At 34.4% G+C, this 26,353-nt stretch overlaps 5 protein-coding genes and 1 non-coding gene across 7 annotated transcripts in view; 4 read left to right on the forward strand and 2 right to left on the reverse strand.

Annotated features, from left to right (window-relative positions):
* Positions 1 to 26,353, reverse strand: part of LOC141376079 (uncharacterized) — a 996,984-nt gene that overhangs the window by 541,293 nt on the left and 429,338 nt on the right. The window lies entirely within an intron of this gene.
* On the reverse strand, positions 423 to 2,508 carry si:ch211-167j6.3. The gene is made up of 5 exons (XM_087267572.1): positions 2,389 to 2,508; positions 2,217 to 2,305; positions 1,532 to 1,669; positions 649 to 785; positions 423 to 579 (listed from the first exon to the last, which is right to left on the reverse strand). Exons 1-5 carry the CDS (start codon positions 2,443 to 2,445, stop codon positions 491 to 493), a joined length of 510 nt encoding a protein of 169 aa, XP_087123698.1. The 5' UTR covers positions 2,446 to 2,508; the 3' UTR covers positions 423 to 490.
* Positions 2,806 to 2,878, forward strand: trnak-uuu (transfer RNA lysine (anticodon UUU)). The gene has a single exon. It is a non-coding gene; the product is annotated as a tRNA-Lys (tRNA).
* On the forward strand, positions 3,065 to 8,545 carry hce2l2 (high choriolytic enzyme 2-like 2). Of its 2 annotated transcripts, none has more exons than XM_087267569.1 (8): positions 3,065 to 3,146; positions 3,227 to 3,269; positions 3,349 to 3,408; positions 4,647 to 4,796; positions 4,873 to 4,990; positions 7,755 to 7,933; positions 8,029 to 8,110; positions 8,190 to 8,545. In XM_087267569.1, the coding sequence occupies exons 1-8, from the start codon at positions 3,084 to 3,086 to the stop codon at positions 8,323 to 8,325; spliced, it is 831 nt and encodes a 276-aa protein (XP_087123695.1). In that variant the 5' UTR covers positions 3,065 to 3,083; the 3' UTR covers positions 8,326 to 8,545. The 2 variants fall into 2 exon arrangements, with proteins under 2 accessions (XP_087123695.1, XP_087123696.1); XM_087267570.1 differs by having other exon boundaries at positions 3,352 to 3,408.
* hce2l1 (high choriolytic enzyme 2-like 1) lies at positions 10,396 to 16,889 on the forward strand. Its single transcript, XM_087267571.1, has 8 exons — positions 10,396 to 10,443; positions 10,735 to 10,794; positions 10,876 to 11,019; positions 11,396 to 11,513; positions 13,554 to 13,732; positions 13,816 to 13,897; positions 15,365 to 15,489; positions 15,570 to 16,889. Exons 2-8 carry the CDS (start codon positions 10,758 to 10,760, stop codon positions 15,581 to 15,583), a joined length of 699 nt encoding a protein of 232 aa, XP_087123697.1. The 5' UTR covers positions 10,396 to 10,443; positions 10,735 to 10,757; the 3' UTR covers positions 15,584 to 16,889.
* si:dkey-230p4.1 overlaps positions 19,730 to 26,353 on the forward strand; it is a 64,288-nt gene continuing 57,664 nt past the window's right edge. The window contains exons 1-5 of the mRNA XM_087267539.1: positions 19,730 to 19,870; positions 21,754 to 21,907; positions 22,009 to 22,146; positions 23,838 to 23,915; positions 23,990 to 24,060. Of these exons, the coding sequence (XP_087123665.1) occupies positions 21,767 to 21,907; positions 22,009 to 22,146; positions 23,838 to 23,915; positions 23,990 to 24,060 (428 nt within the window). The 5' untranslated portion in view covers positions 19,730 to 19,870; positions 21,754 to 21,766. The remainder of the gene's footprint in view (positions 19,871 to 21,753; positions 21,908 to 22,008; positions 22,147 to 23,837; positions 23,916 to 23,989; positions 24,061 to 26,353) is intronic.

Raw genomic sequence — 26,353 nt, forward strand, 5'->3', positions numbered from 1 at the left:
TCACCCTTTACTTGTATCAAACCTTCAATTAAATTATTAGTGTTATACATATAAAATTGACTGGCCTTTAATTTGCCTTAATACAAAAGCTAAAACAAAAACAATTAAATGTTACATGGGAATTATTTGTGTATATGTGTAAAACTGTCAGTGTATGTTTTTATTGTTGCATGTGCTTGATTCCTTTTCAGATGTATTTCACACACACACACAACACACAACACACACACACAAATGATATAAATGTTTAACAAAGTAAAAATTCTACAGAAAAAAATAAAGTCGTGTCAGTTTGGAAAAAAACATGCAAGTAAATTATTTTCTTTTTATGATACCTTTAAGATTTCTCTTTAGCATTGAAGTTGAATTAACACTTCCTTTTAAAATCATTTCATCAAATGACACAATACATTGCACAAGGGTTATTATTTCCTCATGTTTATTGCAAGTTAAGTTTGCTAAAAATAAATATTGCATTTTTGTGTTGTGTTCACTTGCGTGCTCCTCTTTTTCTCACAGTCTTGTCAGTAGTCTTACTCTGGCTGGATGAGCCCGGTTTCACTGAATTCACCTGTGAACCTGGAAAATATCAACAGCACATTATTCTGCATGTTCAGAGGGGCTACTACAGACCATGTTATGCTGTACCTTGTTCTAAGTTTGAATATGCATCAACCGCTTTCTTCAGCTGCTCACGCTTGAGTTTCAGATTACACTCCTGCTCCAGCAGACTGCTTTCCTCTGTCTGCAAACTCCTCAGAAGAGCTTGCTTTGACTCTATAGTCCTGTAACAAATGGAGAATTTCATACCTTAAGCATATTTTACAATGCATGCAGCCAGGGGCAGATTTAGCAATTTTGGGGTCCCAAGCAATTCCAGCCATAGGGCCCAGGTCCTAAAATGCACCCTTTCAACTTTTATTTAATATTTGTTTCAATAAACACTAAACACTAATTAATATAATATTTATTTCATTAAAAAACAAAAGTGGTATTAAGCAAACACACTGTAAATTCAAAGTGTCAAATACAATTTCTGGTAAAGAAAACTGTTTCAAGTGTTAGACATTTGTGTCTTCATTTCTAAATTGATGCACGAGGGCTAGGAAAAAAACAAGCAATAAAACATCCTCTTGTTTTTGCAGGATAAAACGGAACAAAATAAATACATAGTAGATAGTTTAGTAGTGTCGCCTCACAGCAAGAAGGTTGCTGGTTCGAGCCTCGGTTGGGTCAGTTGGTGTTTTTATGTGGAGTTTGCATGTTCTCCCTGCGTGCGAGTGGGTTTTCTCCGGGTGCTCCGGTTTCCCCTACAATCCAAAGACATGCGATACAGGTGAATTGGGTGGGCTAAATTGTGTGTGGATGTTTCCCAGAGATTTGTTGCTGCTGGAAGGCCATCCGCAGCGTAATAATATGCTGAATAAGTTAACGGTTATTTCTGCTGTGGCAACCACGGATTAATAAAGGGACTAACCTGACAAGAAAATAAATGAATGAATAGCTCAGTAGTGTTGCTGTACAATCATACCCAGACAAAGTAAATTCTTCCAACTGACTGGTGAGATGTTTCTTCTCCTGCATGATGGCATCCAGCTCAAGTAGCGAATTACACAGGCCTTCATCTTTTTGGACCATCATCATCATCCTCTGGTCCAGCTCTTCTCTGCTAAAGAAGTATGAATAAAACTTGCTTCAATAAGTGAACCTGAAATCCTGATGCATTAAGTCAATTAATTACATAAATGATTTTGTTTTGTTTATTCACTTTAATAGGTTGTTTTGTGCATAATAAATGGATTCCAAAGGCAAATAGTGCCTCTCCATATTAGGGCACCACACTGTAAAAAATGTTTTTTGTTTATGTAAAACCAACTAAAAACAGCTTTGGTAAATTATAAAATTAAGTTAGAACATGATTAACTTAGTAAGTGACAAATGACCTAAAACATGCTGTCAAGTATTTTACAGTGCACTTACAAAAATAACGATAATTTTAGTACAATTAAAATTTATTTTTATACATTATAATTGTATAATCTACTCCATATGATTATTATGATTTGTTGAATCACTTCTTGCTAAATACTCCATGGTTAACAAACTAACAAAAACATGTTTGTTTTTTCTTGTACTAAAACAATGGTTATAAATCATACATCCTGGATCTTTATTTCATACGGATAATTATGGTAAATTACGTAAGTATTAGTTACCATTTGTTAACGTCTTTATTTACTCGCTCCACCTCATCATTAGTAAGCTGTAGTTCTGTTTTGGCGTCCTCAAGCTGTTTTAACAAATCCTGACAAGAAAAATGCACAAAACCTGAAGCAGCGTTCGTTAATTTTCGGCGGATAAATAAATACACGTGGTGGAAAGTTTTACCTGTATTTCTTTATCGTCCTGAAACGTGACGTTTAAAGAGTTTTGTGGGGTCTTCATTACTCCAAAGCACGTTTTCTCACACAACCCGATTTTACTTTTTGGTAACGATAAACAACTTTCGCTCGACTCAACGCGTGATTACTAATAAGTAATTTGATTGAGTAACATCTGATTGGATGATACATACTAATTAGATAATTCGTTTATATCGAATTTTAATGTTCTGTTCAGTTAAAACTTAAAATATATTATTTGTATTATTCAAGACTAACATTAATAAATCAGTGAATCATTAAAATGATAATAACGGAAAAACAACATGCAAAAACAATCGCATGAACATGAACTGACTGAAAAAAATGGGGCACAGCTGCATCCGCACTATTGTGATTTCCGCCTGATGTATAGAATGCAAGAGCCCGGATAGCTCAGTCGGTAGAGCATCAGACTTTTAATCTGAGGGTCCAGGGTTCAAGTCCCTGTTCGGGCGATCAAGTTTTATGTGATCTTAGACTAAATTACAACACAGATCACACAAAGAAAATAGTAGTTAAGTGGTTAAAACTGAAAAAAATTGTAACGCGAAGAAAAACAGACGTCTGGTTGGCCACTGAGGGTGCACATTATGTAACAGAGGAAGAGCCCTTAAAAGGCAACCTGCCTGAAGATAGTAGACAGCAAGTCTCGGTGCACTCATGGAGTTCACACTGCTTATCGTCCTCTTTTTAGCAGGAACATGTTTGTCTTTGCCTTCTCAGGTAACTAAATACAAGTAATACGAGTGTTTATTGTGTTTTTAAGTAGCAGACCAACATATTTGGGTTCATTTCTCTTGCAGGTTTCCCCGAATTTTGGAGTAAGAAGGCAAAGGAGCTACTCTGGTAAAAGTGTGTTGTATTGATTATCATTATTTTGTGAAGATAAATTGCATTTTTGAAAGTTGTATCTCTTTTTTTCTAGAAGATATTGAAGAGAATCAAACTGCAATGGATAGGATCATTGATGTGAATGACTATCAAGGTAAAGTTTTTGGAGATATGTGATGCAGATGTTTTAGCTTGTTTTGAGGTAATTTCTTAATTCTCATGTGGTGAACAAAAATTCAGAAGACTGAACAACATTTTAGTTCGATAATGTTTTTAATGTAATTTTTTTGTATGTGTATATATATTTTTTTAAATGTTAAGGTACTAAATTCTGTCTTGCAGCTTTTTAATCAATTTAAGACCTATTAACCATTTTTTGAGCATAGACCTGAAAGTTAACAATTAATTTTTATATCCAAATAAATTAACAATTAAAAACTTTATATATATATATATATATATATATATATATATATATATATATATATATATATATATATATATATATATATATATATATATATATATATAGTAATATCTATACAATATCAAGTAAAATATTATTTACTGTCATTATGTCAAAGATAAAATAAATCAGCTATTAAAAATGAGAGAAATTGTGGAAAAAAGTAAATAGGGGGGCTAATAATTCAGGGGAGCTATTCTGAATAAAACTGTATATATATATATATATATATATATATATATATTTTTTTTTTAAGTTTTTAATTGTTAATTTAATTGGATATAAAAATTAATTGTTAACTTTCAGGTCTATGTGATCTGGAAAAAAATATGATTTAAAAAAAATGAAATATTTTTATTGTTATGAAAAATGCTATTTTCAAATTTTGTATGAAAAATATATTTGTATAGATAAACACTTTATTCTAAAATGAAAATAAATCAAATACATAATTTTTTTTTAGCTAAAATAAAAAGAAAAAAATTGTTTAAAGTTTTAGCTTGACATCTTTAAATAATATGATTTTGATTGGGCTTAGTACCTAATGTTCCCACTATATAAAATTATTTTCTCATTAATTTCCAGACTGTTTAAATATTTATTTTATTCACATAAAATGGACAGAGCATTCAGTGAAAGTAAAAAAGAAAAAAAATGGACTACTTTAGACTTTCCGTTGACTATAAATATTGGAAACTTTTTAAAGTAACTGTTACAACTTACTCAAGCCCCCTAACCTTAATCTAACAGTGTATGACTAATCACTTGTAGACGCCAAGTTGCGTTTTCAGTTAACAGATAAAGTGTTTTAAACATCCACAGCAATTTAATCTTCTCTAAATAACCTTTTGTGAATTGAAAAGGACTGCAAAAAGTAATTAATGAAAGAATCAATGCCAAAAAAAAGTTTTATTCTCTGTCTCTAGGTGTCTTTTCTGTGGACGGCACGAATCTCAGAGAAGGAGATATTGCTGTGTCTGGAAGGAGTCAGAAGAACTGTTTTGCCAGGAGCTGCCTGTGGACCAAATCTGTGGATGGAAATGTCTACATTGCCTACTCACTCTCTCATGCGTACGGTAAGCAGAAAACCATACACCTTTTATTATCACATACAGTGCCGCAGTAAACACTAACTTGGTTTTGGTTTGACAGACGATGCAGACGTGAAGAACATTAAGGAAGGCATGGAGCTAATCGAACAGGACACTTGTGTGCGCTTCGTGCCCAGAACTCACCAGAGGGACTATCTGGATATTCAGCCCAAAACAGGGTACATTGTAGAAGTATTCTGCAAAAGTATTAACAAAAAAACTCACTGCTGTGGCTGTTAGAAGTTTACAGCTTAAAAATACAGTCAAAAGACGTTTCTAAATGTACAGTGAACTAACATTTTCCATCAACTTATACAATGTGAATACAGCAATGTTGTGAGGTATTAACATCTACATTGTACCTATGAGATGAAACAAATACAAACATGATAAGAAAATCAAAGATTATAACTAATAACTTTTCCACAAGCAGAGAAGATATAGAATTAATATGTAAAGGTGCTCATTTACTCAACTACTACATACCAACATGCTAACACACAGCACTAAACAGCACAATAAACATTATTCTAACAACATTTAGACTTTTTTGGGTATATCTGCGCAAAATTTTGTAAATAAAAAATTGCAGATTTATGCAGAATGATTATGCATAATCAAAATGAGTATAGTACCTAAAAACTTTAAGCATGAAATAAAAAATAAGAACTATTAAACTATTATTTAAAGTTTACAATGCAAATCTAATTAGATTTATTTGTTTGGTAAACAAAGCAAGTTTCTCATGTAATACAGTGCATCTGGAAAGTATTCATGGCTTCACTTTTTCCACATTTTGTTTTATGTTATAGCCTTATTCCAAAATGGCTTAAAGGAATTTATTTCCTCAAAATACTACTCATAATACCTCATAATGACAATGTGATTTTTTTTGATTGTTGCAAATTTATTAAAAATAAAAAGCCTGTAAAATCACATCTACATAAGTATTGACAGCCTTTGCCGTGAAGCTCTAAATTGAGCTCAGGTACATTCTGTTTCCACTGATCATTCTTGAGATGTTTCAGCAGCTTAATTGGAGTTCACCTGTGGTAAATTCAGTTGATTGGACATGATTTAAAAAGAAATACACCTGTCATACACCTGCATGTTAAAGCTATGTGCAAACCAAGCATGAAGACAAAGGAATTGTCTGTAGACCTCCAAGATAGGATTGTCTTGAGGCACAAGGCTGGGGAAGGTTACAGAAACATTTCTGCTGCTCTGAAAGTTCCAATGAGCACAGCGGCCTCCATCATCCATAAGTGGAAGATGTTTGGAACCTTACCTTAGTCAGGGAGCTGATCAATAACCAGATGGTCACTCTTGCTGAGCTCCAGCGTTCTTCTGTGGAGAGAGGAGAAACTTACAGAAGGACAACCATCTGTGCCGCAATCCACCAATCAGGCTTGTATGGTAGATGGCCAGACGGAAGCCCCTGAAATTTGCTAAAAGGCATCTGAAGGACTCTCAGACCATAAGAAACAAAATTCTCTGGTCTGATGAGACTAAAATTGAACTTTTTGGAGTGAATGCCAGGCGTTACCTTTGGAGAAAACCAGGCCCCGCTTATTACCAGGCTAATACCATCCCATGGTGGCAGCATCATGCTGTGGGGATATTTTTCATCAGCAGGAACTGGAAGACTAGTCAGGACAGAGGGAAAGATGAATGCAGCAATGTACAGAGACATCCTGAGTGAAAAACTTCTTTAGAGTGCTCTTGACCTCAGACTGGGGCGACGGTCCATCTTCCTGCAGCACAATGACCCAAAGCACATTGCTAAAATATCAGTGGAGTGGCTTCACAACAACTCAGTGAATATCTTTGAGTGGCCCAGCCAAAGCCCAGATCTAAATCCTATTGAACATCTTTGGAGAGATCTGAAATTGGCTGTACACTGTCGCTTTCCATCCAACCTGATAGAGCTTAAGAGGTACTGCAAAGAGGAAAAAGCAAACAATCCCGAAGACAGGTGTGCTAAGCTTGTGGCATCATATTCAAAAAGACTTGAGGCTGTAATTTCTGCCAAATTATTAAGCAAAGGCTGTGAATACTGATGTACGTGTGATTTTTTTATTTTTTTTTAGCTTTTTTATTTTCAATAAATTTGCAACAACTTTTTTTACATTGTCATTATGGGGTATTGTGTGTAGAATTTTGATGTAATAAATTAATTTAATCCATTTTGGAATAAGGCTGTAACAAAAAAAAATTGTAAAAAGTGAACACTTTCTGGGTGCACTGTATAAATACTCAAACACTGTTTGTAAATAAATGATATTAATAGTTTATAAAATTACTGGAATTAATATAAAAACTGAATAAATGTATATTTATTAATTTGATCTCACAAGGGAACATAAGTATTTTGCGTTTTGTCAGTTTAGTTGCTAATTTCTACGAAAGTTTAGTCATACGAAAAAGTACGATTTTAAAAGTAGGCATCGCACATAACCCCACCCCTAACTTCAACCCTCATTGGGGGATGAGCAAATCATACTAAATAGTACGAATGTGTACGAATTAGCCACTAAATCAAAAAGTTACGATTTGATGTGAGCTCGTGTTGATATTTACACACAATTACATAAGTAAATAAATACACTGTTTCTGTGTGGGCCTACATACTGTATAATTTTAATGTGCATACCTGATGCAAAACAAAACTAAAAAGAAAGATAGTAATCAACAACAACAAACTACCCACATACAGTACACAAATAAATTTAAGTGTCTCGCTGGGAACTGAAAGTCAGTTTACGGTTATTAATTGTATAGAGTAAGAAAACGTACAATTTACTATTAACCGATTATTACAGTAGTGCTTTTTATATATTTTCCGTCTTATTAAAATCACAGCCGTTTTTTTTTAAAGAGTATAAACATCTTTAATATTAACATTGGCTTCACCCTGAGTGGATCTCATTGTTTCTTATCAAGGTGTTGGTCATATTTGGGGGCACGTGGTGGTAGACAAACCATTTCTCTACAATCGCCCGACTGCACCGGGTCTGGGGTCACTGTGCATGAGCTGATGCATGCTTTGGGCTTTGTGCATGAACAATCGAGAGCCGACCGGGACAAGTATGTGACCATTATGTGGTCTAATATATGGAAAGGTACAGTAATGTCCTTATATTTTTAGATGTAAAGTCAATATGAAGTTGTTTAATCGATTACTCACACTTCTGTTCATATATTTAAATATATATAGACAGGCTGAGGAATTTCGAAAAGTTTAAAACAAACAATTTGGACACCCCGTACGACTACAGCTCTGTGATGCACTTTGGAAAGTAAGTCAACATTCATTTGAAATGATAACTGAAGAGATGTTTGAAAGTGCAATTATTATAGAATTATTGTTTATTTCAGGTATGCCTTTTCTGAGGATGGAGAACCAACTATTGTGCCGAAAAGGAACTGGAATGTGAAGATTGGACAGAGATTGGGACCCAGCGACTTGGATATAATGAAGATTAATAAACTGTACAACTGTAATATGCAGTAAAGTCCATACACAGCAACGAATGATCCATCAGAAGGATTTTATCTGAGATTAATGCTTATTTTAACACTTTGCTTGACATTAAATAGTTCATTTTGAGATTGCTAATATAATAATAATTATTAATCATTTTATTTTGTAACCAGCTGTTTCAGTTTATATATCCTTTCATGTTCAGATATTCTGACATCATGTCTCAAATAAACACATTACACCAATAAAACGTTTCCATACTATTATTTTTCATTCATTCATTTCACTGTGAAATGTTTTAAACATCCAAATGAGAGCTGCATTAAAATCAATCACACTGGTCACAGTCAAATAAAGAATCAGCTGAACTCAGAGCTAATAAATACTTATGAAGTCATTGACACTATCAATTACACAAGCTGAATTTTAAACAACCGGTTATTAGCTGTAATGCACAAATGATAAGTTTAAGAATGGGATGAGGGGTATTTACACACACCATGTGTTTGGTATATATTGTAAACACTGCTCAAATGATTATTAAGATGCTGTTCAGGGATAAAGATGAGTTTGAAGGCTGCATGCATGTGTTCTGCTTGCTCAGGGTGAATAACACTAGAATCAGCACAATTTCAGACTATCATTGTAGTGATCAATCTTAAAAATGCTGAAGTGTCGAGTCACAGCTAACTGTTGATGCGAATGCTTCACAAACCTTTCATTAGCGAAATACACCAATATGAAATAATCACACAGGATGCAACTGGGTGTAAAGATGGGTGGTTCTCTGAGTAGGCATATATGTTCAGTCTGAATGACCTTACCTTTAGTTTGCGGTTGCATCCAGGACGCACTAAAAAGTGACCACCAAGATGCTCTGTGTGGGTATTTTTGTGGGATTGGTGTTAGAATCCTGGTGTTTACCTGTGCAGGTAGGAATGGCAGAATTTTACTTTGAAAAATGATGGTTCTTTTTTTGCCATTAATAGATTTATGAAGATATATAACTTTTGTGAAATCTTTACCTTGCACATAATGCTTTATATAGTAGAATTATTCTTTGGGTTCGTAAAATATGTTTCAAATTAAGAAAAGAAATGCTCGTTTTAAGAACTGTTGGTTAGTTCACCACAAAAAAGACCACAAAGATGGCTTACAAACTCACCTTTGACTTGTACCAAACAGTTTGAGTTTTTTTTTCTGTTGAACACAAAGGAATATATTTCTAAGGATGTTTAAAACCTATAACCATTGACTTCCATAGTAGGACAAACAAATAATAGTAAATGGTTATATGTTTTCAGCTTTCCTTAATATGTATATATTTTTTGTGTTCAACCAAGCAAAAATAAAACAACAACTACAAATGCTTTCAGAACATTTAGACATTTTAAGAGTCAAAAGTAAATAATGGCAAAAGTTTTCATTTTTTGGATGAACTATCACTTTAAAGCTAAAATTAATTTTTAATGCATTTTAAAGCAATGCTGCAACTGTTAATGAGATTTAAATAATTTCATCAACAGGCGCATTAACTTACACCTTTATTTATATATTTTTTTGGGGTTATTAACACTTTTGAATTGCATTTCATTCTTAAATACACTGAACACTTTCTTTACTGGTATTGATTGATTGTTCCATGGAGCCTATTTATTACACAAAAAGTTCTTTATCATAGAAAAATGTTTTTAGGATTGCGGAAATGTTTGGAGCAGAACTGAAGGTCCCACATTATCATACAAAAGCAAACACTGTAAAAAATTAAATGATAAAAAGTCATGACAACCAATGTTTGGTGTTACTTTTAGTTAATTTAATAAGTTAATCCGGTTTTAACAAAAAAATTTGTAGCTGTACAAAGTTAACAACATATTTTAGTTAGCTTGACTGATTTAAGTTGAGAGGACTTGAAAAGTTAATTTGCTTCAACTTTTTAAAATTGATTAAATAAATTTTTTTTACAATGAATTTATCATAACACATATAGACCATGTGCCATTGGTAACTATTAGTAAACATAACCTGTTTTAAATCCCTTTTTTGTGTTACGTATGTGCTATAGATGTCTTATAAACATCTTTATTCTTTATTAGAACTCTTCATTGGTTCATCAAACCAGACTGAGGTCAAAAAGAGAGTACACAGGTAAACTATATTCAACAGTATGCTGTTTTTATATATATATATATATACAGTATATATATATATATATATATATATATATATATATATATATATATATATATATATGTGTGTGTGTGTGTGTGTGTGTGTGTGTGTGTGTGTGTGTATGTATATGTGTGTATGTGTGTGTGTATGTATATATATATATATATATATATATATATATATATATATATATATATATATATATATATATATATATATATATATATATATAAATGGTAAATACACAATTTCTACTCTACTCGACAGAGCAATATGTGGACCCAGAAGAGATGAACGCCATGGACAGGATCCTCAGAGCAAATCAACGTATGTGCACCACAGATGCAAATATCTATTTTGGCTCGTAAAATGACTATTTGAAAGCATGTGGTTATCGTCCTCCGCCAGTCTCCAGAGGGTTTCCATTAAGAGAGGGAGACATACTGAGTCCAGGATCCCGCAGTGCCATTACCTGTCTAGGAGATTCCTGCCGCTGGCCCAAAGCTGTGGACGGATTTGTGTATGTACCATACATCATGTCCACATTATATGGTAAGTATAAGATAATGCACTGTAAAAAATGCTGGGTTCCACACAATTCCTTCATGTTGTTTCAACTTAAATCAATTAAGTTCACTCAACAGTTTTTGCCAAATTAAGTAGATTGACATAATACAATAAAATTGACCTAAAAACCTTAAGAATTGTGTTTTCAACTCAAATTAATTAAGTTTACTTAATAGTTTTTCAAATGTACGTAAGTAGATTGAACATAAAACGCTAGGTTGTTCCAAACAAAACCTTAAGAGTTGTGTTGTTTTAACTCAAATCTATTATGTTGGACAAACCCTAAATGTCATTTTTTGACTAAAGTGAGTCCATGCGTCGTCATAGTTCTGAATTATTTGATTATCTGTTTCTCCAACAGATGATATGGACAGAATCACGATAGAAACAGGGATGTTGGACATTTCCTCGGCAACCTGTGTGAAGTTTGTCCCTCGCACACATCAAGCAAACTTCCTCAATATTCAGCCTAGATATGGGTGAGTCCAATGGATTCATTTTAAGTCATTTATTAATGTTTGGATTGATTGGTGCCACTGGCGTAGCTGATACACTGCCCCTTCTCCCCCCTGTTCCACGTTGACAGTATGCACACAAATTCAATAGACAGCATTGGCAATTTAATATTTACACTAATAGAAGAAGCTGTATTAATAATATTGTGGCTCAAAAAGGAATATGGATAAATGATATTATTAGAGTCTATATAGTGAGTGTGTATGTACAGTCATGCCTTTTGTTTATTTGTTTGTTTTATTAATGAATTCCTTAATCTTCATTAATTTTTGGACATGGCATATGCTGTATGATGTACAATAAAAGTATGTGAAAAAAACTGAAAAGTTATTTATATATATATAAGTGTTTTTAAACTAAATATTGTTTTTTTAATTTTATTGAATTTGAATTTATTTATTTTTTTAGCAATAAATTGCGATATTTAAAGACTAATTAATTAAAACCACATTATCATTATGATGAATTAACATTACACTGAAATCACAACTTTTTGTGTGTGTGTGTGCCACCCCTAGATTCAGTGCAGCCTCTTCTAGCCACCCCTAAAAAAAAAAAAAATCTGGGGGCGCCTCTAGGCAGCAGCAGTTCATCTGTAATTTATTGCAAATCAATTATAGCAAAATCCTATACTGTATTTACATTTACAGCCTCATTTATCTTGCTCTATATGTAAATATAGTATTCTATACAGCAGCAGTTCACAAACTCGGTTCTGGAGGGCCGGGGCCTGGAGCTCCAACTCGCCTCAACACACCTGCAAGGATGTTTCTAGAAAGCCTAGTTAGAGCTTGATTAGCTAGCCCAGGTGTGTCTGATTGGGGTTTGAACTAAACTTTGCACCGGCCCTCCATCACTGAGTTTGAGAACCCCTGTATATTGTATATAGTCATTTTCATTAAGAACTTAAAATACTGTAACATACTGCACAACCATCCTATAGTAAAATACAGTTTATATTACAGTTAAATACTATGTAAAACTGTTAAAACTATATTATAATCTGTTGACTAGCCCATAACTTGTTGGTACACAGATGTTTTATGTTTATTTTAACCTTTAAAATGTATTTTAGGACCTTGATCTTATGTTGTTGGAAACTGAATATCTAACTCTTTAGATAAACAGAATGATTTATTAAAAAATATGATTAGTTTGTGTGTAAAATAATGTATGCAGAAATTAATTTGAATTCTTATAAAACAAATACTGGCAGCTTATTATTAGTTTTTGTTCCATTATTTACATGACCCAGACGATATATCATTTCAAACTACATTAATTTATTCATTCATTTTCTTTTCGGCTTAGTCCCTTTATTAATCCGTTGTCGCCACAGCGGAATAAACCAGCAACATATCCAGCACGTTTTTACGCAGCGGATGCCCTTCCAGCCCCAACCCATCTCTGGGAAACATCCACACACACTCATTCACACTCATACACAGACAAATTTAGCCTACCCAATTCCCCTTTTACCGCATGACTTTGGACTGTGGGGGAAACTGAAGCACCTGGAGGAAACCCACGTGAACGCAAGGAGAACATGCAAACTCGACACAGAAACGCCAACTGACCCAGCCGAGGCATGAACCAGAGACCTTCTTGCTGTGAGGCGACAGCACTACCTACTGCACCACTGCGTCGCCAATAAGTGATGATAAATATGTATTACTGTGATTACAAATGAATTATTTTGCAGCAAAACAGTATTTTAAATGCTCAATATATTCATTTACTAATTAATTTTAATAATTTAAGGTACAAAATGTTACTGGGGCAGTACAATTTCCAAATATACACTGCTGTATGTAAATTTATTAACATTTAAGCGTGCGTATGAATATCATCAAAGTACAACAACAGTAAATATTAGAGGTAACATGTACATACAGTTTAGTAATAGTACAAACCTTTAGCACAGGTACGACTGACAGACAGCATTTGTACCTATATCATTTTATTTATTTACTAATAAAATACCTCACTGTTTGTCCCGTCAGCTGCTGGTCATATCTGGGAATGACAGGAGGCAGTCAGACGGTCTCTCTGCAGTCTCCAGGCTGCATGTGGTCAGGAGTGGCGTCCCATGAGCTCATGCACGCTCTTGGTTTTGTACACGAACAGTCCCGCTCTGACCGTGACCGCTACGTTTCCATCCTATGGGAAAACATCATAGAGAGTGAGTTATCATCCAGCAGTGCTGTAATTATATGAGCTGAGGCATTTGGTCTAGTAGTGATATGCGTGGTTCCTTTCATACAGATCAAAGACACAACTTTAGGAAGTATGAGACCAACAACCTCAACACCGCATATGACTACAGTTCTGTCATGCACTACGGGAGGTGAGTATTGGAAATCTAGTGTATAATGTGCGCAGTAATAAAACTCTTAAAGTGTTAGCTCACCCAAATATAAAAATGCTGTTATTTCTTGCTCATCCTCATGTTATTATTTGCTCACGACATTTGTTAATCTTCAGAACAAAAATTAAGATATTTGATCCTCCAAAGACAGCAACGATCATGAGATTCAAAGCGTTCCATAATGGTATATACAGTAAGAAGCTCCAAGAACAACTGAAAAGTTATTTTTAGTTTTTTTTTTTTGTGCACAAAAGTGTTCTTGGATCTTCATGATTATTGTTGAATAGTTTTCATAGTTTCATTGTTTTTTTTTTTGTTGCCTAATGTAAAAAACATGCAATATGCGTCTAAATGTTTCTTTTGTCTCACTTTATCAATCTGTTCAGATAAATTTCAATTACAGCTCTTTTTTAAAGGCTGTTTTCTCAAAATGAGAGCCTTGGAGCCATACATCTCTGCTTCAGCAATACTTACATATAACAAACAACACAGTTTCACATAAACAACATTTCATGTTACTAAGAAATGCTAAAAATATATATTTTTTCTGACTTTTCCTAGCGTTTGAAATAAAGAGATTTCCCAAATCACTTCCACAAAGACCTAATTCTAATTAAAATGAAGACTAATTGAACCTGACTTCCTCTATTGTTCACATTGTTGTGCTATAAATGTTTGCAAATCTGTGCATCTTTAATCAATTAATTAACATAACATTTTAATCAATCTTAGTTAACTGTTGGGAAGTATGGGGTTAAATATTATCAACAACGTTTTTTATCCTCTATTCACCTGCTGTGTTTTGCCGTAATACTCAAAATTGTATTGTAAATTAGAAGGGGACCTATAATTCTGTAGGCACAGGACATCAACATGACATCATATTGATGTTGTAACACAACATCGTAGGGATGTTGGATTTTGTTTGGAAAAAAAATTGAGTTGACGTCAGAACACAAAGTCTGGTCGACGTCCATGTCCAATAATCAACCTAAAATCAGCCAAATATCAACGTTAAATCATGTTACACCTTGATGTTGTATGGATGTTACCACTATGACATCTTTCGGACGTTTGATTTTGGTCACTTTGCATCACAACCTAAAATCAACCAAATATCAAGGTAATTTGACGTTGTCATGGACGTCAAAATAAGATTGTCCTTAGACGCTGGCTAGACATTGAATTTTGGTCACCTGACGTCATGACCTAAATCTAACCTAATATTGACATCTTATGATTTTGTGTGCCTGCTGGGATGCCCCTTTAAACAAGATGTAAATTAAGTCTCTGACTTACTCAGACTAAGTATGTGACATTTCATCTCAAAATACCCAGAAGAAAACGTTTGAAATTGCCACTTTTAAAATTTGATCCAAAACATGGCTTTTTGGTATTTGTTGCTTTAAATTTAAGCAATAAACAAAAGCTGGTGCACACACACAGGTATGCCTTCTCAGAGGATGGGGGGCCCACCATCATTCCTAAACCAGACCCTTACATTCCCATTGGCCAGAGAGACGGACCAAGTATTCTGGACATTCACAAAATAAACATCTTGTATAACTGTGGTAAGGATTTGATTCACTTTTTGTAACTTAGTTTTCTATATGCTTGACATCTGTTGATGTGTTTTGCTTGTGTCCAACAGGTGGCCTTGTGTGAAAAATCATTGATTGGAATAGATCTACCAACAGACAACATCATAAATTTAAAACTCACATTTCCTTCTCATTTTAAGTGTTATGAGAAGTCCAGAATTATGTGAAAATGTATGTTTTCAAAAAAGACATGTTGATCATGATCCCCTACAACACTAGAACTTTTTAGTTGTAGTTAGTTTTTGGACTAATGACTAGGGCCAGACGGAATCTGCGGACGTTTTTTGCTATTTCTGAGGAGAATTTTGCTAAAAATCTGCGGATTTCTGCTGAATTATTTTGGGAGTATCGTAACTAAAACCTTAATATATGAAAAAATTATATCTTTCTAACATTTATTTAATGTTAAAATGCAAATCCAGTCAGATTCATTTTATTTGGTAAACAAAGCAAGACTCTTATAAAAAAAATCTACTAAAAGACAGAAAATTTTACTGTACAAACTGCATTGTACATAAATCAGATGAACATTTTCATATTAGTCAATAATTTCAGTTTAAAAACTGAATATATATAAATTCACACTCATTTACTCAAGTAAATAAACAGAATTAATGATGGGCTAAAAATCTGCAGAATTCTGCGGAAAATCTGCAAGAAATTTGTGGAATTCTGTGCACCCAGATTCCGTGTGGGCCTACTAATGATATGCTGCATGAAAGTATCCAAAATGAAAGGTTTTTAGAAATGCATGTTTTGTATTTATGTTGGTTTGATGTCATTTTGAAATTTATTTATTATAGTTTTAATTAAATGAACCTTAATACTTTATGTTGTGGTAGAGGTCAGAACTAAATCAAGTAATCTTTTACTAAATTATATGTTATGCTCAATGAAGACATTAATTCAAGCATGTTTTGACATTTATTTTCCCAGAAGTTATATGAAACATTAAAGTAGACAGATTGTTTGGATTTAAAATGCTTTCTATGAAATCCTTTTTTGAGTTCAATTTGGAGCAGACAACAAAACAACATCCTTGTTTTTGACCTATCTATGCATTAATAATAATTTTTCAAAAATAAAAAAGTGTTAAAAAATATTTTCATTATAATTTCATTTTAATATTAACAGTTTTAGTTTTTATTATTGTTTTTGTGAATTGCTCATTCATATATCATTGGGCAGTCATAACATGACACATTTTTAAACTGAGCTAATAGATCTGCAAGGTTCCTTTCATAAAATATCACACGAAATTATAAATTCACAAATTATAATATTCGATTTTAGAACTGCTATATTTAGGATTGAGTGTCATTATCTTCACTGACATAATGAACATGACAATAAATCCCATAACAGACCAGTCTTGAGTCACATTTATATGTCATTTTGTAAGACCATTCAAAACATGACAGAAATGCGAAAACATTTAACTTCTGCCAAAAACTATAGATGATTTTTTTTTTTACCTCTAATGTGCTCTCTTGTGTTGAAAACCCATCTTCATGGACATCCTTGACCTTCCCCTCCGTCGTCTCTTTCTGCAAATTTTTGCAGTCACCTTTGGCTTTTCACTGTCCAGGGTTAATAAACTCCTCAGAAAGTTGAAGGAGAGGTAGAGAGACAGATATGCCAGAAAAAGATAACAGGACCATAGAATCAGCATGCCATCCAAAAATAAATTTGAATCAAAAATAAAAGCATCAAAAGAGTGATTGCCAAAAAAATCACCTATTTCTCTCTTTAAATCTTTGAAATAAATCTAATCCAGTACAGTATAGTGAACTGATAACCTGAAATGTGCTGCAACCCTTCATCTTGTCTACTCTTAATTCAGGTAGTCTATGCTAATCAGCTTAGATTAGATAGTACTCTCGCCTATTTTTAATTATTAAGATTTAGCAAAACCCTTACTGACTAGACTTAAGTTTGGCAGAGGCTTGTTAGACATTTATGATTGAATCTTGTACTCTAACCAATATGTGACAATAAAAACAATAAAAGAAGTATTACTGATGCCACAGTACTCATAAAAGACTATAGATGGTCTTGAGATTCTGATTTGTGTAAGCCACTTTTAAATCCCATGAAGCCACAGGAGTGGATTTGTAAATGGTGAATGGTGTGATCTCATGTCTGGATTACATTCATTCTAAATAATATGCATTTTAGTGGTCTCAATGTAGTTACATTTTCAGAAAATTTGTATCCACTCAAGGGAGTGTTTGATTTTTTCTGAAGCATATGGTGAATATCTAAATTTAAAGTGTTAAAGGCTGAAATTAATAGATCAAAATAAAGTAAAATAGTAATTGTGTGCAATATTTATTCGAATAATATTCAAGTGTCTCCTTTTTTAATACATGTTTTTTTTTTTTTTTTTTTCTGTTTCATTCAGAACTGTCATAATTTCCAGAATACATTTATTTGGTGTGAACAATGAATAAACAATGATAAAGTGATTTGTTGTCCTGGATTAAAGCATAATCAGAAATAAAAACAAACATAAATATATAAATGTATATATTGACACCATCAAACAAACTGTTAGTAACTACAAAAATATTACAGTTTTGACCTTCTGGCAGTGTTGGGAGTACAAGTAAGCTCAGGTCATTTGTTTTTACGTAGAATCTTCTTCTTATGTGTTTTATTAGCTTGCAAACTGTGTGCATTACTGCCATCTGCTTGACTGAAGTAAGTAATCCCGCTGATGCCATACCACCCAATCCACTCCAAGCTGGTATCCACCACCAATGTGCAGCATTCACCTGGATGACGCGACGGCAGCCATTTTGTGCCGGACTGCACACCACACACCAGCTGATAGGTGGAGAGGAGACAGAAGCTGCGTCCCAAATCGCATACTCATGCACTATTCTACGCCATTTTGTAGTATAAATAGTGTAAGTAGTGCGTTCACACTGAAAACTCTGAAAATAATAAGTGTACTTTAATTACCCGGATGATGCACTCATTCAGCCTGTAAAATGAAGTGTGTATGATGGACACTTCAAGCACTCAATGACCGCAGGTTTGCTTACGTAGGCGGAGCTATCGGACGCACATGTTGGATAACTTTATTTATTTTGGATGGTGAAAGCAAAATTCTCCTACGAGAGTGATTATAGCACCTCCTGATAGTGAATGCGGCAATACTCACGGCAGGTATTATTTGATAATTCGGTCGTTTATTTCACTTATTTGGCAACTGTCAAACGTCAATAGGGAAACGGTTTGAATTTCCGCTTAGTAAAAAAACATTAGTGTGCCATTTGGGACGACAATACATACATGTACTATCCTGTTGAGTGCGTAAGTGTATAAGTACATAGTGCATGAGTGCATAGTGTATAGTGTGCCATCTGGGACGCAGCAAGAGTGATGAAGCCAATTATGATATGGGGAGAGTTGGGAGGCCATGATGAACAGAGGCCAGTGGGCAAATTTTGGCCAGGATGCCAAGTGAAACCCCGACTGTTTTTCGAAGGACTTCCTAGGATTTTTAATGATCACAGAGAGTCAGGACCTCTGTTTAATCTCTCATCCGAAAGATGGCGCTCACTGAGCAGTATAGAGTTCCCTTCACTACAATGGAGCATCAGGACCCACACAGACCGCAGGTTGAGCACCCCCTTCTGGCCCTACTAACACCACTTAAAAGCTTATAAAATTTTTCTAAAATGTTTATATGTATTTTTTCTATGTTCAAAGTAGCATACACAATAACTTATAGAAATGTTTTTAAAATTAGACTATGTGGGATATATTTGTGTGGAAATCAATGATTAGACCCTCTATCCTGCCTTTTGTTTTTTTTCTATTTCTTTTCTCTTATTAAATCATTCTTGTTAAGCCATAACAAGATAAGTGAAATACTTATGTTGTAAAATGAAATTGCACATGCTAGCATTTAAAAATACACAGAAAGAGAATCTTCCGTCCAAACCGTGTTATTTATTAAATTACCTATTATTTGCATTTTATTAACGTTTACCCATACCTTAACCCTCACAGCAATGTAAAATATGAATTATTGTTGTACACTGTCACAAATAAATAATGCTTAATATTGATGTGAGAGTTTAGTGACTCCTGCTGGTCCAGTAAATATCTACAGCACAGTGTTAAGCGAGTGTCTCCCAGTCGCGTGGTGGCGCTGTTCAGACTGCTCGCATTGGCGCACGCGGGCTGCTGCTCATTCAAAACACTCGACTATACAGTTTCAAATCCGGATGCTCCAGGAGAGCAGAAAAACATCATGAAAACACACTTATATTTGAGTCTTTGCGTGGTATACAGAAGTATGTAAATGGCCACAAAGAAGTAATCGGCATTCTCACAAGTAAGCTACTACATTATATTTGCACTTTAACAAGCGATCAGAGTTACGCGTGAAATGTTATTATCTGGATCAGACATTGATATCTGAATTAGATGTAGTCATACTGAAATTCTCCCGTACTGTAACGTAATGTAATGACTGAATGACCGAAGGAAAGTCTGGCTTAATAGAGCTATCAAATCACAGTGCGCTATTTATCATCGTATTTAAGCTGCATATAAACTTTAATACAATGTGTTGTCTATGATCACTTTCTGCTAGAAAGGTTTGCCAGTACTTCATAGTAGACATTAGATACAAAAAAAATTGTTGCATTAAGGCAAGAAACTGCTAACAAAAATCTTTTCATGATTTACCAGATCAAATTCAAAATGTGATCTGTTTGAAAAGTGTTTTCCCCAGTGTTATGTGAAGAAAACTTCCAAAATGCACCTTTAATTAAAATTCCGAATTATGGCGTGAAAAACATAAGTTTACAAATCCCCTTCTGTAAAAAAAAAAACATTTACTTCATGTCAAATTAAATGTATAAAACAAGAATTTTCAAATTGAATGCATTCATTCAGTGTTCAGATTTGTGTGCAAAATGTATTTAAAATTTGTAGAAAACTTGTGATAAAAATGCTTTGAAACCTAATATATTCAATCAACTGTAAAACATAGTGATAACTATTAGTTATTGATTTTTTTACCCTCTTCACCTACATTCTTGCCTTAAAGTGACAGTTTACCCAGAACTGTACATTTATCCAATATTTAGACACTCAAGTGGTTTCAAACCTTTATCCATTTCTTTGTTTTGTTGAAGAAAGCTGAAAGTAGGAAAAACAAGTGCCGTTGAGGTCAGTGGAGGTTTCCAGCATTCTTCAAAATATGTTCTTTTATTCATTCATTCATTTTCTTTTCGGCTTAGTCCCTTTATTAATCAGGGGTCGCTACCAGCAGAATGAGCCGCCAACTTATCCCACACATGTTTTACGCAGCGGATGCCCTTCCAGCTGCAACCCAACACTGGGAAACACCCATGCTTAATCTTTCACACACATACACTACGGATAAATTGGCTTATTCAGTTCACCTGTACTGCATGTCTTTGGACTATGGGTGAAACCGGAGCACCTGGAGGTAACCCACGCAAAAACAAGGAGAACATGCCAACTCCAACCCAGGGCTCAAACCAGCGACCTTCTTGCTATGAGGCGATTGTGTTACCCACTGCGCCACCGTGATGCCCTATATTATTTAATTCTTTTATTTTCAACAAAAGAAAGAAACTCAAATATATTTGAAAGAAATGGAGGGTAAGTAACGGATGGCAGAATTGTCATTTTTGGGTGAACTATCCCTTTAATGTTGTCAGCAGAGATGCTCTAATCAGGATTTTTGCAGCCAATCTCAAGTACCGATTCCTTGTTATGGTGATCAGCTGATACAGAGTACCGATTCTAAAGCTTAATAATGCATAAAGCACATTTCCTCTCTAAGTATGATACTTGAGTGAAGTTTTTTCCTTACCGAAGAGAATAAATTAATGATGTTGCATATAATCCCTTAAACACGCCTCTTATAACCATTTGATGTGAACATGTCATGGCCAGAAGCAACTTTACAGAAAGTGACAAAGCAATTTGGAAATGTTGCAAATGATGGAAGAATAATTCAACATGTCACAATCAAGAAAGTTTGGAGCACATATTTGATGCATAAGAAGTTAAAATGCACATCTAAAAATTCATTAACTCTTTACTTAAAGGAAACGGGCCTATAAACTGCTGTTTATTGCAGTACGTGTATTGTAAGAAGTTATACTAGTTTCTAGAATAGAATTCAAGCAATCAGTGCGTCACATTATATTTTATTATTTATTATTATTATTTTTGCAGCTGATGGCTGAATATGGAATCAGAACTGTTGATTGGCTGGCAGGAGGAGAGGGCAGAGCTGAGGGCGGAGCTTTCACGTCTGCAGGATGAATTGGCTGAGAGTAGAGCGGAGAGGGAGGAGCTTGATTCTCGAGCTCAAGCGTTGACTGACAGGGTAAGAGGAGTCGGTTGTCCATCAATAACTTGTGTGATCCATCAGCAACAGAGAGTACACATGCTAAAATGATGTTCTCTGTGTGTGTTTGTGCTGCTCAGCTGTCTCAGACGCTGGACCCTTCTCTGTCATCATCAGTGCGTCTGGATGAAGAGCAGAGAGAATGGAGGAAGAAGCTCAGAGAGGGCAGAGAAAGAGAAGCCAGACAGGCTCTGCTCATCCATAAACTTCAGCACAAGGTGTGAAACCACACAAACACAATCATGCAATCCTATTTCTACCACCAATAAAGCCCATTTGTATGGACGCTCTAAAAGGACTTTGTGATTTATAATCAAACTGAATAAAAATCAATATTTAAAGGCACAGGCTTTCTCCCAAGGAATTTGCCATTCACTTGCAAAACTTTTGTTATGGAAAGAATATGAGCTGCAGGAGAATTATGATCTTTTAAAAACTTTTTTTGTTGATATTTATCTCTTTTCAAAGTTTCTTGCAGAAAGCAATACCCCTGCAAAACATTCTTTTATATATACACACTACCGGTCAAATGTTTGAATTCATTTTTTTTCTTTTTTTTTTTTTTTGAAGAAAATGATTCTGTTCATCAAGGCAGCATCTATTAAAAATAATTAAAAAAAATATTTATTAAAATTTTAAATAACTGCTTTTCTATTGTATATAGTTTGAAATTATAACTCTAATCATTATTGTTTTTATTAATATTACCATTAGTAATATTATTATTATCATTATTAATAATAATAATAATAATAATAACAACAACAGTAATTAATATTAGAGTGATTTCTGACGGATCAAGTGACTTTGAAGACTTGAGTAATGAAGCTGAAAATTGATCTTTTAAATCACTAGAATAAATTATTGAATTAAATTCTAAACTACTTTTGAACAGTTATTTTATAGTGCAATAACATTTCATAATTTGAATTTTTGATTGAATTTTTTTGATTAAATAAATGCAGCCTTGGTGAGCATGATGAGCTTATTTTAAAACATTTAAAAATTCTACTGACCCCAAACTTTTGACCGATAGTGTGTGTGTGTGTGTGTGTATATATACGTACACAAATATACTGTGTATGATACTGTGTGTGTGTGTATATATATATATATATATATATATATATATATATATATATATATATATATATATATATATATATATATAAACAGTGCTCAGCATTTGATAATTTTTTTATACATTCCCTAGTAAACAAGTGATATATTTTGGTGCATTTGATTTATTAAACAGATATATTTACTAAAATTGTTTTAGTCACCTAACATCTATAGCATAGGTCTCAAACTCAATTCCTGGATGGCCGCAGCTCTGCATAGTTTTGCTCCAACCCTAATCAAACACAGCTGATCCAAATATTAAAGATGTTTAAAAGAGTCATGAACACCTTCATTAGTTGAATCAGCTGTGTTTAATCAGGGTTGGAGAAAAACTGTGCAGAGCTGCGGCCCTCCAGGAATTGAGTTTGAGACCTATGATCTATAGAAAAAGAAAGAAAATACATTTAAATAAAAAACAAACAAACCATAAAATTTTAAGAAAATGTTTTTTTTCTTTCTTTTTCCCCCTCTTTTTTTTAAATTTCCCCGTTCTAGTGGTGGAAGATTCACCACTGTATGTGTATATGTAAATATTCTAATATAATATATTAGTTCTAATCTATATTCTAATATATATGCTTGAATAAAATTTTTTTTTTAATTTGCTGATGAATTTGTGACCAGATGTTTGAATGGTAGTTATGCCATCTAGACCAGTCACTACAACCAACAACGACATAAAAAAATTGCATGTCAATACTTAATTAGCTTATCCATTTAAGAGGACCAATCACATCTCAGGTATTAACAAACAGTCCCTCACTGGTAATTAATGTGTATGTATAAGGTGTTGGATTACAGGGCTCGCTGTCAAGCTCTGGAGCAGCAGGCTGTCGGTGAAGAACGAGAACTGAGGATCCGAGAGGTGAGACAAAACTACAAGCCTCATTATTTACATGGAGAGCTGTGAGCGCCACATTAACAGCGTTCATTTTACAGAGGATACTGCGAGATGAACGCAGTGACACACTGGAGAGCACCCTCATCAGGCTGGAGGAAGAACAGCAGAGGTGTGTAATATAGATGTTATGACTTCAGTGCAGTTTTGGGTGTAGTCGTTTACTAAGTAACTGCAGTAGTCACTGTAACTAAACTACTTTTCCATTGAAATAGTAAAGTAAGGGATTACTTTTCATTTCTTCTGTTATTTCATTACGTTTGCTTACGTTTTTTTTTTCATGAAAGAGCCCATATTATGGGTTTTTGAAAATTCCCCTCCATGTAGTGTGTAACACAGCTCTAAGTGAAGTGAAGTATCCAGCTAAGGCTTAAATCTGTAAGAGTACAGTGTTTAAAACGGTTGATTCATCTAAAAAAGAGTCGACTCATAGTGCTTCAAACGAGTCGCCTTGATATTGAGTCATTAGGTGTTTCGCCATGACGTACGAACGAAGCCAAGTTATTCACGTGTACGCGCAAACCCGGGAGATTTTAAACCTGCGGCATACACACACACACCCACAAACACACACACACAAACATGCCGGTCGATTGAAGTCACACTGCAGATGGATATTATTGAGTCTCTACCCAAAGATGAAACCTCAGCATTAAAACCAAGCAGTTGGAAACAACTGGAAACTTCTGCAAACTACATGCTACAAAGAATACTTTATCGGCGTTTGTTAAAGGATCAGTAAAGAGTAACTTACTGATGGACGTCAGGATGGGTTTCTTCCTCCATTTCTCAAGTATAAGTACGTGCGATTAAAGTTGTTGCCTCGTTGACTCTAGCTTGCAAATGTATTTAGTTGTGATTTGTTAATTGTAACCGCGTGTACTGTATGAGGTTAACTGGCTATATTCTCTTATCGCGTGCAAAGTCACGTTAAAAACGCGACGCGTGCTGCTTTGTTTACGGAGCTCTGTGGATGAGGGTAGTGTGTGCGTGCGTGTGTGTGTGCGTGCGCTGTCGTCCGGAGGTATGTGTGTGTGTTTGTGTGTGTGTGCGCGCGCGCGCGTTGTCATCTGGAGGTGTGTGTATGCGCGCGCACCAAGACGAGGGCAATATGTGTGTGTGTCTGTGAAAAGAGCAGAGTGAGACAAGCTAGGAGATCTTCTAGACAGTTTTTGGAGTTTTTGCTCAATAAAATAGTCGTCTGTATTTTCAAGTCCATCGACTGTATTTACATCGACCCACTGGCAGCTAAACTCCACGCCTACACTATTGAGCGTGTATGAACTGTGATTTACTTTTATATTGCTGATTAGCTATTGGGCATTTCACTCTGATTGAAGACAGTCGACCAATCGCAACAGACTGTCATTGGTCCAATCAGCGCAGATTAGCTTCACGCTAAGGAGGGGTTTGGGAACAAATGAATCACTGGACGATTCATACGGGAGTCGCTGGAATGTGAAAGACCATGAAAGTGTTTTTTGACCTTGCATGCATATTAGACTGTTGTTGGAGACCCTTACAACCAAGATATGACCCTATTTCATGTATAATATGGGCTCTTTAAATTATCTTTCATCACTGATAAAATATTTGTCTCTCATCAGCAATTGCATAAGCAGTCTCTTTTTGCTTTAAAAGGTTTTAGATTTAGGACTTATTCAGACCAAACCTTTTGCTTCTAAAAACATGAGACTTTTTCAGAAGCCAAAAGTCTTTAGTAGAAGGAATTGTTGTCTTTAAAAAAGCGCAGCACAGAGTGTGAGGGTATTCAGACACAGCCACTAAGTGCCTGTAAACAGAAACTTGCAATGGTTGCCCCGCCTCTAACCACTTCTTATTGGTCTGCTGCTGTGGGATTGACAGTGATGAGCTGCATGTAAAAGTTTAAGTTTAGCTTCAAAAGAGGTGATTATAATGGTCACACACATCTATTAAGTGCATGTTTACATGGAAAATGTGCTGGATGCCTTCATTTAATATCCTAATTAATTAACAAAACAGGATTCTCTCTTCACTAGATTTCTTAGCTATTGTTTTGTTTAAGACCATCTTTTGTAATGTTTTTCAAGGAATAATTAGACTCATACTTTACCACAAGGTATCTTGATGGGTTCTGCAAATGAAGCCAATGTCCACTCCAGGAAGAAAATGAATAAGAATACACTTTTATTAATAAAATAAATCCAGTGAAAAAAAAGAATAAAACAAATGCAAGAACAAAACAAAAAATCCTTTACTTTATTCTCTGCTGAGAATAAAGGGCTTAAGACTTACAGTATACAGAAGTCCCCGGTGGGCCAGTTTGTTTTTTGGCTGTGAGGGCAGGTGTCCCTAGCTGCTTGCACTCTCAGCAGTCGCACTTTTTTCATCTATTTATTTTATTTATTTAGCCTCACTCTTTT

The sequence above is a fragment of the Danio rerio genome, chromosome 9 (genome assembly GCF_052040795.2).
Source record: "Danio rerio strain M-AB ecotype USA chromosome 9, GRCz13ab, whole genome shotgun sequence".
Lineage (NCBI taxonomy): Eukaryota > Metazoa > Chordata > Actinopteri > Cypriniformes > Danionidae > Danio > Danio rerio.

Excerpts from the sequence above, each read along its gene's own strand:
- si:ch211-167j6.3 (XM_087267572.1), bottom strand. The coding sequence starts at position 2,445 with ATGAAGACCCCACAAAACTCTTTAAACGTCACGTTTCAGGACGATAAA. Across the intron at positions 2,306-2,388 it reads AGGACGATAAAGAAATACAG|GATTTGTTAAAACAGCTTGA; the intron begins GTAAAACTTTCC and ends TTTTCTTGTCAG. Across the intron at positions 786-1,531 it reads GAAGAATTTACTTTGTCTGG|GACTATAGAGTCAAAGCAAG; the intron begins GTATGATTGTAC and ends CATTTGTTACAG.
- hce2l2 (XM_087267569.1), top strand. The coding sequence starts at position 3,084 with ATGGAGTTCACACTGCTTATCGTCCTCTTTTTAGCAGGAACATGTTTG. Across the intron at positions 3,409-4,646 it reads TGATGTGAATGACTATCAAG|GTGTCTTTTCTGTGGACGGC; the intron begins GTAAAGTTTTTG and ends CTCTGTCTCTAG. Across the intron at positions 4,991-7,754 it reads GATATTCAGCCCAAAACAGG|GTGTTGGTCATATTTGGGGG; the intron begins GTACATTGTAGA and ends TTTCTTATCAAG.
- hce2l1 (XM_087267571.1), top strand. The coding sequence starts at position 10,758 with ATGAACGCCATGGACAGGATCCTCAGAGCAAATCAAC. Across the intron at positions 11,020-11,395 it reads CATCATGTCCACATTATATG|ATGATATGGACAGAATCACG; the intron begins GTAAGTATAAGA and ends TTTCTCCAACAG. Across the intron at positions 13,898-15,364 it reads TCTGTCATGCACTACGGGAG|GTATGCCTTCTCAGAGGATG; the intron begins GTGAGTATTGGA and ends GCACACACACAG.